Source organism: Silurus aristotelis (genome assembly GCF_946808225.1).
Source record: "Silurus aristotelis genome assembly, chromosome: 4".
NCBI lineage: Eukaryota > Metazoa > Chordata > Actinopteri > Siluriformes > Siluridae > Silurus > Silurus aristotelis.
Window position 1 is genome coordinate 2,285,038 of NC_139577.1, and position 13,632 is coordinate 2,298,669.

Genomic DNA, 13,632 nt, shown 5'->3' on the forward strand with positions numbered 1-13,632 from the left:
CGTTCCTCTCTTTAATCGCTACACAGGTCACTACTGTATACTTGTTTCGTTGTCCTTCAGACGGATGATATGCGACATGACTTTTTTCACCTTGCCAAAATTTGCTCTAATAAAAAGCTGCCGAGAAACACGATCCAGACATTATACTCCGATACTTGCCCTACATTATAACGTTAGCATTTAAGGATGGCTTCAGCAGAGGCTAGGCCACACCCAAGGACGTACATCAGCAGTGGCTTCCCGACGCCACAGAGTGCATTAAATCCCCACACAAGCGCAGCAAATGGCCGCCCGCACTGACAACAAAGACAATAAACAGCAGCACTTAGCAAACACGCAAGGACTTAATTGCCTATTAAACACAATCAAGTTGTTGGGTGTCGTCTTCCCTCAGCTCTGTCGGGACCGCCTGTCATTCCCAGAAGACGCAGCAGTGCAATGAACAGCGAGTCCCAGAGAAGCCTTTTAGAACGCACCATTTGAAACCACATCGATATCAAAGCTATTCTCGGAACTAATCGGATATTTTGCATTATTTTAATACCCCATGACATCTAGCAATATGTGAAAGTCACAGGTGTCATGGTGGCTTTGTGTTCATGTGCTCGATCTGTAGAAGGCATACGTCTAATCGTACTATGCAGAAGTCATGATTATGGGTTGACCGTTATAAGTTTTTCTCTGATATGCCGATGCTGATATTTAGAAATCAGGGCAGCCGATGGCCGATATTTAACGCGTGATACGTTTTAGCCGATTTTCTCCCCCCTTCATCTAATAAAATCTAACAATTCATTAATATGAAGTGATACAGAAAATGATTTCATTATTAAATTAAATTAAACATTTATTGAATAACACAAGCGTCAGCTGTTTTTCGCCTGATTCTGCTTGTACAATTGGCTATTTGGTTTAGCGAATGAAAAACAAAAACGAAAGCAATTAACGACGGAGCAAAGACGTTCTGCACAGACACTTGTTGTCATACTTGCTCTTGTCTCTGCAACTTAGCAGACATGATTGCAAAACGCGACAGGAATCTGTTATGTAATGTGCGTAATGATCTCAGCAGGTGGAAACGTTGCTTGCTTTATTTATATATTCACAGTTCTAGCTCTTCAGGTTTCCCTGTTTGGGTGGCGAATACAGAATACTGCCACCTGCTGGTATGGGAGTTATATTCTCTCATGCAAGCGCAGAGCGTTTTTGTTGTCAGTTGTCTGCCTGATAATCGGCTTTATTTGCAGCACAATCGGCTGATTAATAATAAAAAAAATGCCAAAAACGGTCTGATCAATCAGCCGAACATTTGGCCAACCTCTAGTGATGACGTGTTATATTTTATACTATTTTGGAAAGCAGTGTGACTGGGTCCTATGCAGAGGTCAAATCTTTGACTCAAGTATGTGATTTCTTCACAGCCTAATGTTAATTGGTGCCACAGTTTACGTTCACCGTTAATACTCGTTCACTGGAACTGTTCTTCCGAAAAAGACAAATGTGTTTCCCCACTGCTCTGATATTTGTACAAGCAATGCACAGGCACTGATGGCAGCGGCTGTCTTGCAGGTCTGACGGATGAGAAAGTGAAGGCGTACCTTTCCCTGCACCCGCAGATGCTGGATGAGTTTGTGCTGGAGAGCGTAAGCGCGGAGACGGTGGACAGATGGCTGAAGCGCAAGAGCAGCAGCCCTTCTACAGGTAAGCTGTCCTGCAAAAGCAACACGAGCTCTGCTATTATCAACGATCTCCTCCTGTGTCCACTTGCTTTTTGTGCCACGAGCTGTGCTGGCTTTTTCTTTTTCGAAGATGTGCAAGCTTTTTCTTTTCCCCATTCTAGTAAAAGAGACAGTAAATGTGATTTTTTATAAACTGTTTCCAATGCTTGTAAATTCAAGCATGGGAGTAGTGGATGTTTTTGTGAAATGTACACCTTCTTTGGTTTTCACATAAAATTTTATGACACACTTTCCATTGTGGAGCTACAAAAACCGAAATAGTGTTTTGTCATTTTCTACATGGTGCAGATTGTGTTGTTTTGGCTTTAAAGCACAGACGGGCAGAGAAACGCTCCTGGCAGGGAGAAGGAGTGACCTCACCACATCCGTTGAACTTGGAACATATACACTTGCATGGTTCATTAAAATAAAATGCCAAACTTGTAGTTGAATTATACTCTCCGTTTTCCTCCTCAAATAAATACAACCTCTGAGAAACCGCACGGTAAACTTGCAGATTTGCAACTGCCAAAAAAGCGCTAAATACACCACATTTCTTCAGGCTGACCAAAACGTCTGAGCGTGCGAGTAACCGGAGCCGATGAACGAATCCGAGAGGTGCCTTGGGGCGATGGAGAAAGCACTCAAGTTGAAAGCTGGGGTGAAATGGTCTGCTGAGAAGATACAGGTCATTACAAACATTGGCATTGCCATTGTCTTGTCTGCAGTACGCCCACTTTACCAGACCCACCACAACTATCAAGAGCCCACAGCGCTGGTGGCCAACCTAAGTTCAGCCTCTGACGTCATTACAAACTTTCAGGGGCATGCAGGCAGCTGGGTGGAGGTGTGTGGACAGTGGAAATGTCGAATTTTGGAAATGTTTTCTGCATGAGCGCAGCTGCGGAGCTAGAGGATGTATTTTGAGCGGCCCAAATGCTTTGTGCACATCGTGTGTATGTGTGTGCATTTAATAGAGAAATTTATTTTCTTCAAGTGACTTTGTGAATTGATTTTATTTAGTGATGCTGCTTTTCTATAAGGCAGCATGTCACCTTAATACAAATGTTGCGTTTAAATGCTTCGGTCGAGGCACTGTCTCATTGGCTTATTAAATAAAAAAAATAAAAAAACAGATGCCAGCTTAAAGAAAATGTTTATACTTTGCTTCATGCACGACAAATTTGTTGCCAATAAGTTTTAATTATTATACACCGTTGCTGTTCAATTTTCCAACCTGAATCTGCGGATTTATTTCCTATGGCAGCAGAAGCTCTAACAGTAGTTTCAGCTGTATTTCACATCAAAGGTTTTTTTTAACAGCTTGTTAATGATACATTAACCCTCTAATCCTCTATTTATATTTATATATATATATATATATATATATATATATATATATATATATATATATATATATATATAATATATCGTATAGAGAGAGAGAGAGAGAGAGAGAGAGAGAGAGAGAGAGATTTTTTTTTTGCAAAGTCTGTTTTTATTGGGCAGACCTTTTTGCCGTTTGAGCAAGAATATCCAAGGAACGACACTGAAGCTAGCTCTTCTTGATTAAGGAATCTGAAAATCTAAACTAATTGATGGCTGCAAAGCGGAGGAGGCTATAAATAGATATCGGAGGTCTTCCAGCCCACTATATCCGCTGTCCGAAATATAATTAGGGCATGGTAATTAAGGCAAAATGTGGAAGTCAAGGCAAAATTAGATTCTGATAGAACTCCCACTAAGGACCCGCAGGAAGGTTCTGCACTTTTCTCTAATATTGCACAGACATGATGTGCATGGAGAAGTCATTAGAACGAAACCTTACCTGCAACTTTGAGCGCAATCGAGCCATTTGCTTAAAAATAACCGGAGGCATTTTGGAGAGCTGTGGATTGATGAATTTGATCGGTCAGGTGCTTCTGAGAGGCAGACGACTATTACTACAGGGATTTCTTTTTCTATTACACACAAACACATAGGTTGGCGTGTTGTCTCTCTCCTTAATGCGAGAGGAAATCCTCCACAAGCCATCTGTGTTCTGACAATAAGGCTGACTTGACTTGACACCTAGCCAGTTTGTGTAGCTCATCAATGCAGGACAATCCAATCTTTTAATACACACAGGTATGTGGTACGGTCCTGCTCTATCGGGGGCGGGAGAAGGGCAGGGGGAAGAAAGCTAAGAGTGAAGACTGGGATCAGATAGAAGAGAAGCAGGGCTAGTTTGGCCCCAGACATGCTGCCAGTGGTCTTCATCCAGCTGCATGCCTTACTGAGTGATACCAGATGCTGGCACTGGACCCACTTTGCCACCCTTTCTTTTTCTCCAGCACCACTTTGAAGAGAATCTTATTAGCATCACGCTCTACTTCCTGTAGGCATCATGGAGTTGCAGGATGAATGCAAATGTATTTGATATTATAAATGCACCTGTAAGTAAACTCTGGTCCCTCTGGAAACACAGAAGACGAGAAGGGAAAGTGGCGACACAGAACCTTTGCGTGGAAAATGGCATACGCACATTTCGAGCCCCGTTTTTGTACGTACGCCACGTTTATAATTTAGACCCCCAGCGCGGTCCGGAGTTTATCTGGTGGTGTGTCAGTAATAGTGACCCGTGGGGAAACAGTCTGCCAGGTGTAGTTAAATGGACTAAACGAAGCATCGAGACAATTAGTTTGCCTCAATGCATTTTGGTATTCTAATTACTTGAGTTACTCGAGAAATCGTTTCAGCCGTAACTCTTAATGCTGATCAGGTCACTGTTTTGTCGGAAATGGGAATTTTCCCATAGAGCTCTTTATTTCTAAGCAGATGTGGCTAAGAGGACAGTCATCAAAGAGATGTGAAACTGACAGTTTATGCCACGTTGGTCAGTGTGGGCAGTGTCACTTCTGCAATGACAAATTCTTAACCAGAACAGTGGGGATAAAGAAATATAGTGACAGATTTTCGCCTGTGGTAGATTGTAGTGGTTCTGTAAGCAATACCGTGGGTATCAGTCTGAGCCGTGTTGTATTCAAGGCACATAAGCTGGCTTGGGATCACCACAAGACCTCTGGTGTATGTGTGTGCAGGTCACTACATGTCTTTCCCAGCACTCCAAAGATGGATTTAAAACCTCTGAGGAAGTGTGCGTTCTCGTGAATAACTTCACAAGTGTTTCTTAGCATTTAGTTGCAGCAGTTTTCATACGAAAGCAAAAGATGAGCAGATAAACTAATTTGGTTTCTCATGTCAAGAATAATCTGCAGTTTCTTCCACCACAAAAATGTCTTTTTTTTTTTTTTTTTTTTTTCTTTGGATGAAAATAATATATGTAGGAAATTATTAATGTTTGTGCATTTTATTTTTTTCACCTCACAAAATCTAGCCAACATGTTTACATGAATTCAAATGTGAAAAAGCTCACAACAGTACAATAGCATTTCTTCTTTAGGTTGTTTATTCTGGAAACTTGTTTTGTTATTGATTATATCTTGATTATATGATGATGATATTGATAAATAATGTACACTAATCCGGATAAATTTGGAAACGGTGTTTTCGTCTGAAAAAAACTGCGTTCCTACTATCGTTTTCCCAAAGGTTGCTCATCCACAACGAAACGTTTGAAAAAGCTTATTTCCTGTACTGCGTATGAACAAGACGATTCGACCTTCGTCATTTCCACCCGTTGTTTATTTACTGTCTGGCTCTTTGAGAACGGTGTGGCAAAGTTTTCGAAAGCCTCCGTTTTCACAGTTAACACTGCGACTCAAAAACTGCGTATTTATTTATTAACTTTAGGCACTTTTGAGAACTTTTTCAAAAAGCAACATTTTTGTTGACGGAAAACTCCAGTTACCGCGTGAACACAAGACAAAACAGAGAGAAAAATATCAAACAAAAGTGTGTTAGTGTGGACATAAAAGGCGCAAACTTTTTTGTTGACCATTCAAAAGCTATGAGTAGCGTGACCATTGCTGTTACTTAGCAACTTGGTGTCGGCTGAAACGTAGAGGTTTGGGTGGAAAACCTGCCTCTATCAGCTACATCACTTATAGAAGATAATTTTAGCCAATCAGGTTGCAAGTTGAAAACAAATACTTGTAAATGAAGGTTATATGCAAAAATATAAGCTCTTCTGCTTTCAAGTGTAAACAAAGGTAAGCTGTGTGTGTGTGTGTGTGTGTGTGTGTGTGTGTGTGTGTGTGTGTGTGTGTGTGTGCGCGCGCGCGCGCGCAGCTGGAGTTTTCTCCTGTAAAATGTGAAGTCATGTTTTGTATCTTGTGACTGCGTTTACCCTCAAAGCACACATTCCTGCTGCAGTGACGCTCCAAGGTTGTGTAACCTCTCTAATTGCAGCACAACTGTTCAATTTGAGTGTGTGTGTTTTTGTCTGTTTCTAAATAAATTTTCTTCGTTACAATTTTTGACCATCCAACCCTAATCATTACATGTCAAAAGTGAGTGTGTGTGTGTGTGTGTGTGTGTGTGTGTGTGTGTGTGTGTGTGTGTGTGTGTGTGTGCGCGCCGGCAGCAAATACAGGACTACAGACTTGTTGAAAGTGTGTGTATGTGTGTGTGTGACTGACTACTGAGGTGTGTGAAACTGGTGAGGTGTTATCCTGCCTGTCTGTGTGTGTAGTTTGGCTGTGACTAATGAGCACCCTCAGGCCTTACTGACGTCAGTGGCCCCCCTACCCACTCCCCCGGCTCTGTGGACTCCACTCTCTCACACACACACACACACACACACACACACACACACACACACACACACACACGCACACACACACACACACGCACGCTAGGTGCTTAATAAATTCCCAACTCTTCAGTGTACTAATGTAGAGGAACAACACAGCTGGGATATAGACTTCCTGTCCTCTGCTACACTTACCCTTGTGTTGTCTTCTTTCTTTCATTCTCTCTCTCTCTCTCTCTCTCTCTCTCTCTCTCTCTCTCTTTCTCTCTCTCTCTCTCTCTCTCTCTCTCTCTCTCTCTCTCTCTCTCTCTCTCTCTTCTCTCTATCATTCTTGTTCTAATCTGACCCTCTCTCACTCACACGTATGCATACACACACAGTGCTTTACGACCCAGTCAGACCGTCTGTGGCTACGCAGCTCTAATCACTCCACCACTAAAGCAGAGCGCTATGGATGACGTGATCAGGAAAAATGGCTGAAATGCCATAATTCAGTTACAGCAGGAGAAGAGACACTTCAATGTCTCAATGTGCAACTTATTTCCAGATTTTCGTTTCGCTCAAAATTTGTGGAAACATCCGTGACATCATTCTTCACACATATTCTTCGCTCTTTTTTATCTTATTTTTTTAAACCAGCAAAATGCTTCGTCGTTAATACAGCTATTTAATGCCTCTGTTCATTTCTTTTCTTTTTTTTTTTTTTGCTTCCTGCATTTCTTACTGCAGTCATTAATTGCAACTCCACTCAGCTGCACTAATCGAATCGATTTCCGCTGTGTAAAAAGAATAAGATCGCTTTATAAGATTTGTTCAGGATGCTTCAATTAGAGAAAGACACCGACGCACTCTTGCTCTGACTGTAGGACGTGTGGAAAAATGTCCAAAGTATATCTGGAAGAAATAAGCGAAACGAATAAACACGCAGTAAAGAAGGACAAATTAGATAAAGTGGGAAAAAAAGGAAAGCAAGCAATGTATAAAGAAAGTGACCGGAGCAAAAAGGAGAAGGGAACAGAAATTGTGAAATAGTCAGACGCTTCGGTCCTTTGGAATTTAGAGTATAGAATTTAAATTAATTTATAATAATATTTTAAATAAAAATGTATTAGTATTTCAATACTCTGCTTTACGAGGGTCAGTGCAAGCTTTCGCCATTCGCTCGGGAATCCCAGGTGAATCTCCCGTTGTAGCGTGTGCTGGGGATCTCGCCATTATCCTGGCTTACCCAGTATGTTCCCATCGAGCTCGGAGCCAAACACACACACTTCTCACTCACACATGGAACAGTAGCGCCCTTCTCCACCAACCCAGTGATAAGGACAAGACAGAAAGACAGCAAGGGGATTGGGTTTGTGCGTTATTGGTCTTTGTGAGTGGTTTCTCAGCTTTGTTTTGGACGTTGGCCACAGGGGCACAAAGATGTGGTGGAATCCAGGAGCCAGTACGGTTTACCTGCAAGATTGAAGAGATGTAGAGGATATGCAGGGCAGTATTGATCGTAGAAAGAAGAAATATACATTGTGTGTACATACAGATGGTCCCCGAGTTGCGATGGTTCGACTTACGGTTTTTCAGTCTTCTGATTAAGAAAATGATACGACAAAATATATATAATAGAAAATATAGAAAATAAAAATATAAAAAATTTCGCACAACATGCACAGGCAGCAGCGTATGGATGGATGGATGGATGGATGGATAGATAGATAGATAGATAGATGTTTCCACTGGAACTGGGCCATCACATTATCCATTTAAAAAAATAACTTCCATCCATTGATCCACTTTTGCTGGGCGAGGTTTCATCTCGTTAAGTGGTTTTATTAAATGCTTTTGGGCAATCTCAAACATTCTTATGATTATATACATGATAATTTTATACCAGTTACAGAACAGTGATGACAGAATGCAGGCAGAAACCGAAGCAATTCAGTGAAAATAATTTACATATTGAATATTGAAATAGAAAAAGGGTGGTTTTATTCCATCTTTCTGTGATTTGAGCGAACACACATTGAATGTGTCGGTTAAAGGAATACACCAGAGCTGATCGTTTGCACAGAACTGAGGAATGTTGAGTAAAACGCCACTCTGCTGCTGTTGTCACAATCACAGCCCCAGCTTGTGGACTTGCATAGAAAATGAACCGTCGCTTGCTAGTGTGGATGCAGGGTCAGGCCGGGACATGCCTGCTGCGTCGTATTTCACATGATCAAGGACACATTTCCCAGCATCCTCAGTAATAGCCCCAGAGGGACTAGGTTACTGTACATTTAAAGCGACCCCCCCCCCCCACACACACACACACACACACACACACACAGTCACATGTTGCTTAATGACGCAGTGACTGAGATGCGCCTGCCATGGCAGCCGCTAATGTACACTAAATCACATTACCTCAGAGTAGAGAGCGGAGCCTTGTGCGTCTTGTTTTCAGGCCCACATCTGCCCGAATCGTTGCAATGAAAAGTGCTTATTTCCTCCGAGCCTCGATTCTGCAGCCGTCTTTCACTGAGGAGAAGATTCTGCTCAAATGACTGCCTGGTCCTGAGATGGCAAAAAATGGGATGTGACACTCTGAATTTGTTTAGTCCTCGAAATTACAGGTTTAACTATCAAACAATACTGGAGGTTTTACTTAAACACGATTTTTTTTTTGTTGATCTCTGGTGAACTGGTGAGCCTTTCAACCACTGTTGAGTTTATATCTCTGTCAACTGTGCAAAGTATTGGGGAGTGTGGTCGAGAAATGGAAAAACGTGGCAGGAGTGATTTGTGATTGAAGGGTATCTGCAAGAATGAAAGGGAAAGTTTCTAAGCATGCTCCTGAGGTGCCAGCGACCAATATTCCTGTCCGATTCATCCTGACGCCCTCTGACCGGAGTTCTCTTCAACTAGACACTCTGCACATCTGGGGATGGTTTCACATCAACAGCCAGAAGTTACTGAGCAACTCAAGAACTTTGAGGATGAATTTGGACTGTAATTAATATCAACAGTCTACTTCAAAGGCTCAAGACTGCAATAATAATAATAATTGAATGTAATGAATGGACAATTAAATGCCACCCAAATGAGAATGAGTTCCCTTTTGAGTCTGGTTTCTCTTAACGTTTCTTTCTTATACCATCTCGAGGATTTTTTTTCTTGTCACATTCGCCACTGACTCGCTCATTAGGAATAAACTTACTATAGGGAACTTAGAACCGTTTCACCTGTGTAATGCTCCTTTAAAACAATGTCCATTAAAAGTGCTACAAATAAAAATGAATTGAATCGAATTGGTATTGCTAAATGGTTATATGTTGTATTGTTTAGAGACAATGGCATTTGCATTGTTACTTTTTTTTTTTATTTAGGACGTGTTTTATATTTTCTTTCCACACAGATGAGCCTTCGATAAAAGAAGTAAGCAGGGTAAGTCAGATGACTTCTATTTGAATAGTTTTTCCTGTGCATATGTGGTGATTTTAGCTTTGTGTCTATATTGTGTGTGTGTGTGTGTGTGTGTGTGTGTGTGTGTGTGTGTGTGTGTGTGTGTGTGTGTGTGTGTGTGTGTGTGTGTGTGTGTGTGTGTGTGTGTGTGTGTGCTCTAAACGTTAACCCAGGGATAAAACCACATATATAGAAGCACAGCTACAGTCTTACTACCATATTGGTTAACTGTGCATGATGGTGTGTGTGTGAGTGTGTATGTGTGATTGTGAGCATGTGTGTGTCTGGAGGTGTCTTTAGAAGCGAAACAGCACAGCATTTGTTTGTTTTTTTTCTCACTAGGCTCACTTTCCAGTCATTACAGTAGCACCACATGGTACAGAGGATTATTTTTGATTATTGTTGGCCGTCGTAGATGTTAGTCAGGATGTTCCGAATGAGACGGGAACTTATTGCAGTTAACATCATACCGGGTTTTTAAAATGAGAGCTCTGGGAGAACACCTGTTCAGGGTCAATGAAGCTTTTGTCCTCATTTGAGTGCTATGAAATACTTTTACCGTTCACAAAAAAATGGGAACATCACAGTAAAGAGGGTTTTTTATTTTTTTATTTATTTATTTTTTTTTTTATGAAATGTCTATGTTTTGACCTCAAATTCAATGCAATTTAGAAAAAAAAGAAAGAACGAAAATGTTTAATCCTCCTATTGGAATGTTGAGCATTAAGTCATTACACAAAATCTTTGTAATGACTTGCGTTATCGTTCAGGGAGGAAAGACAATCCATGCAGGATCTTAACCACTTTAGTGCTTGAAATCCTGACCCAAAGTATCAGTATTCAGGCTTTAAAATGGGTCCCCGTAATTTTTTCTGAGGGCCACATAATTTATACTTTCCTTAATGAGGGCCTGGTCAGTCACAGAAAATGACATGGGCTGGAATGACTACCAGTATTATTGTGGAGATTTTAATGATTTTATATGTATTTATTATGCCTCCGAATCCTAGATTAGTTTATTATTTTGTTCTACACCATACAGACAAATGAGCATTATATGTCTTTATTATAATTGATATATCGTCTATTAAAAGCAGTATGACCATCATAATGGCATTAATTTTATATTCATGGATGTTGAAATCAAAACATTTACTTGGGCATGTAATTGTTGGGTGAATCTAACAAATAATTAGGCTAGGTTAATGAAAATGTGCTAAAACAAATAAATATGAATATATGCATTAATAAATAAAATTATTAATATATTATATAGAATAATTATAATATAGCGCTCTCCGTGCAGCGGGTAGCGTCAGTCTAAATGCTAAATGCCGCAAATGTAAATGTCAGTGAGTCGCCTCTAGAGGCCGCTCTCGTAATGACAGAGGACCGGAAGCCGGAAAAACTATCGGTATGAATTTTTGCCCCCTCGGCCTCTATTAATAACTAAGGGAAATTTTTGTATAAAAGCCAACCTTTTATTATCAAATACATATATGATATGAGTAAAAAATTATTTCTAATTAAGTTTTCAAAATATTATATAGTCATTGTTCTTTGGGCCATAGTTTGGGGACCCCTGGTTTAGAAGAAGAAGCAGTTATTGGTGTGCTCAGTTCGAAATGTAAAATGATGCATGGCACAACAAATCTTTGAGACAAGACAGGGGATGTGAGGCAGGTTAAGTCGAGAGGAGCAAATACGTCGTCGTGATTAAAAGGATAAAGGCTACTCGTCTAACTGTGACCCTCCACACAATGGGGTGAAGTAAACTGTTCCTTCTGTTGCATTACACACACAGAGCTACTCTATCAGGGGTTATGGGTTCCAGCATAGATAGTGCCATGGGTTCCTAAAGAGTTCTAACACACATTTGTGATTTATAAATGGTACATAATGCTTGTGTTCGGCTAGTCGCATGCTGTTTGTGTCTGTTGTGTCCAGCAGTACCAGGACACTAATATGCAGGGCGTGGTTTATGAGCTGAACAGCTACATGGAGCAGCGACTAGACACGGGAGGAGACAATAAACTCCTGCTGTACGAATTGTGCAACATTGTCAAAACAGGTCAGGCCCCACACACACTACCCACTATACTACTCTATATAATGATTAAGTTCTATTACAAAGATTACGCCATTTCGGATAACAGTGGTAATCAGACTTGGTGCTACAAGCCATTTTGTATATCAACATGCAAAGATACAACTTTTTACCTAAAACATAAATTTGCGTACTTTCATGTTAATTCATAGCAAGCGTGTTTTTTTTCTCCAAAGCATCCCTGAAACATTTCTTACAATAAATGAAAGTCTTTTTCTTCCTTTAAAAAAAGTGCCATGTCCAGTAGTTTTCACGATTTTCATGGATTGTCCTCCATCAGAAAGAGAGACAGATGATTTCTCCTTCTTCCGGCTGCTCTCGTTAGGGTCGCCACAGCAGATCATACGTCTCCATATAACTCTGTCCTCTACATCTGCGTCTTTTAAACCAACCCCCTGCATATCTTCTCTCACCACATCCAAAACCTCCTTCCTTGGCCTTCCTCTATTCCCCCTCAGCATTCTTCTACTTACTGTATATACCCCATGTCCCTCATCTACACATGAACAAACCGTCTGAATCTGACCTCGTCTCCAAAATGTCCTACAAGATTCCTCTACAGGTGTCTGAAGCTTAGTTAAAGTTTACAGGAAGTGGTTCACTGGTAAAACTGTGTAAAAAAAAAAAAAAAAAAAAAAGAAAAAAAAAAGAAATAATAATAATCCTTTAGTGCATTCAATGTTATTTTCCGATAGGTTATTTTCCCAATTAGTGCAGATCGTTCTGAAGATCACTGAACTGTCGAGCTGAACCACTGAGTGTAGGCCCCGAGATCATATCTGTGGTGCAACATGGATTGGTGGTCATGTTGTACACCGTGTGTTCGGTGTTGTAGTTTGGCCTTTACTGTCATTCGGCTTAATAGACAAATCCCGTCTGCAGTGTGTCTTCATGAGGCCTTAGTGCTTCTTCACAAGCAGCCAGTCCACTAGATTAATGTGTTAATGATGCAGCACAGCGAGAGAGCTGGGTTCTAGTGGGGTTGACCCCGGTTAGCAGGCCTTGCCCTAGTGCATGTTCATCTTTCTGACACTGCTCCCCTCTCTCTCTCTCTCTCTCTCTCTCTCTCTCTCTCTCTCTCTCGCTCTCTTCTTTTTTTCTTTCTCTCTGTAGCTCACTCACTCCCTGGCTGAGCAGTCGCACAGGCTGTCACATTTCAGCCACCCACGCCTCGTCAGCACACTGCAGCACTGCAGAGCTCAGAGATACAGCCCTGCCCCCTACACACACACACACACACACACACACACACACACACACACACACACACCTCTACACACACCTGTACAAGTTTTCTCTTACACATCCATGCTTATAAACACCACCCAGTACATGCCAGATCGGTCTCTTGCGCTCTCTCTCTCTCTCTCTCACACACACACACACACACACACACACACACACACACACACACACACACACACACTTACTCACACACACAAGCTTGAGTATGACAAGTAATTTGGCTTCTAGTTTGAAAAAAGAAAACAAACAAAATTCATTCCAAAATTAAGTTCATAGACATGATGGAGGACCATTTGATCATCTTTTAAGCTCTAACACCTAAAGCATCCCTGTATTTGTTTCCCTCACAGCCACCAAAGCTGATGGTTTTGCATTGTACTTCCTTGGAGAATGCAACAATGTAAGTGTCCCTCTATGCCTTTAAATAA

At 41.0% G+C, this 13,632-nt stretch overlaps 1 protein-coding gene across 4 annotated transcripts in view; it reads left to right on the forward strand.

The window, feature by feature from the left end:
- pde10a (phosphodiesterase 10A) overlaps positions 1-13,632 on the forward strand; it is an 82,549-nt gene that overhangs the window by 46,514 nt on the left and 22,403 nt on the right. For 2 of the 4 annotated variants that reach the window (XM_083539192.1, XM_083539190.1), the window contains exons 2-5: positions 1,570-1,701; positions 9,806-9,834; positions 11,800-11,923; positions 13,555-13,604. In XM_083539192.1, the coding sequence (XP_083395318.1) occupies positions 1,570-1,701; positions 9,806-9,834; positions 11,800-11,923; positions 13,555-13,604 (335 nt within the window). The remainder of the gene's footprint in view (positions 1-1,569; positions 1,702-9,805; positions 9,835-11,799; positions 11,924-13,554; positions 13,605-13,632) is intronic. The other 2 variants (XM_083539189.1, XM_083539191.1) reach the window with 1 other exon arrangement.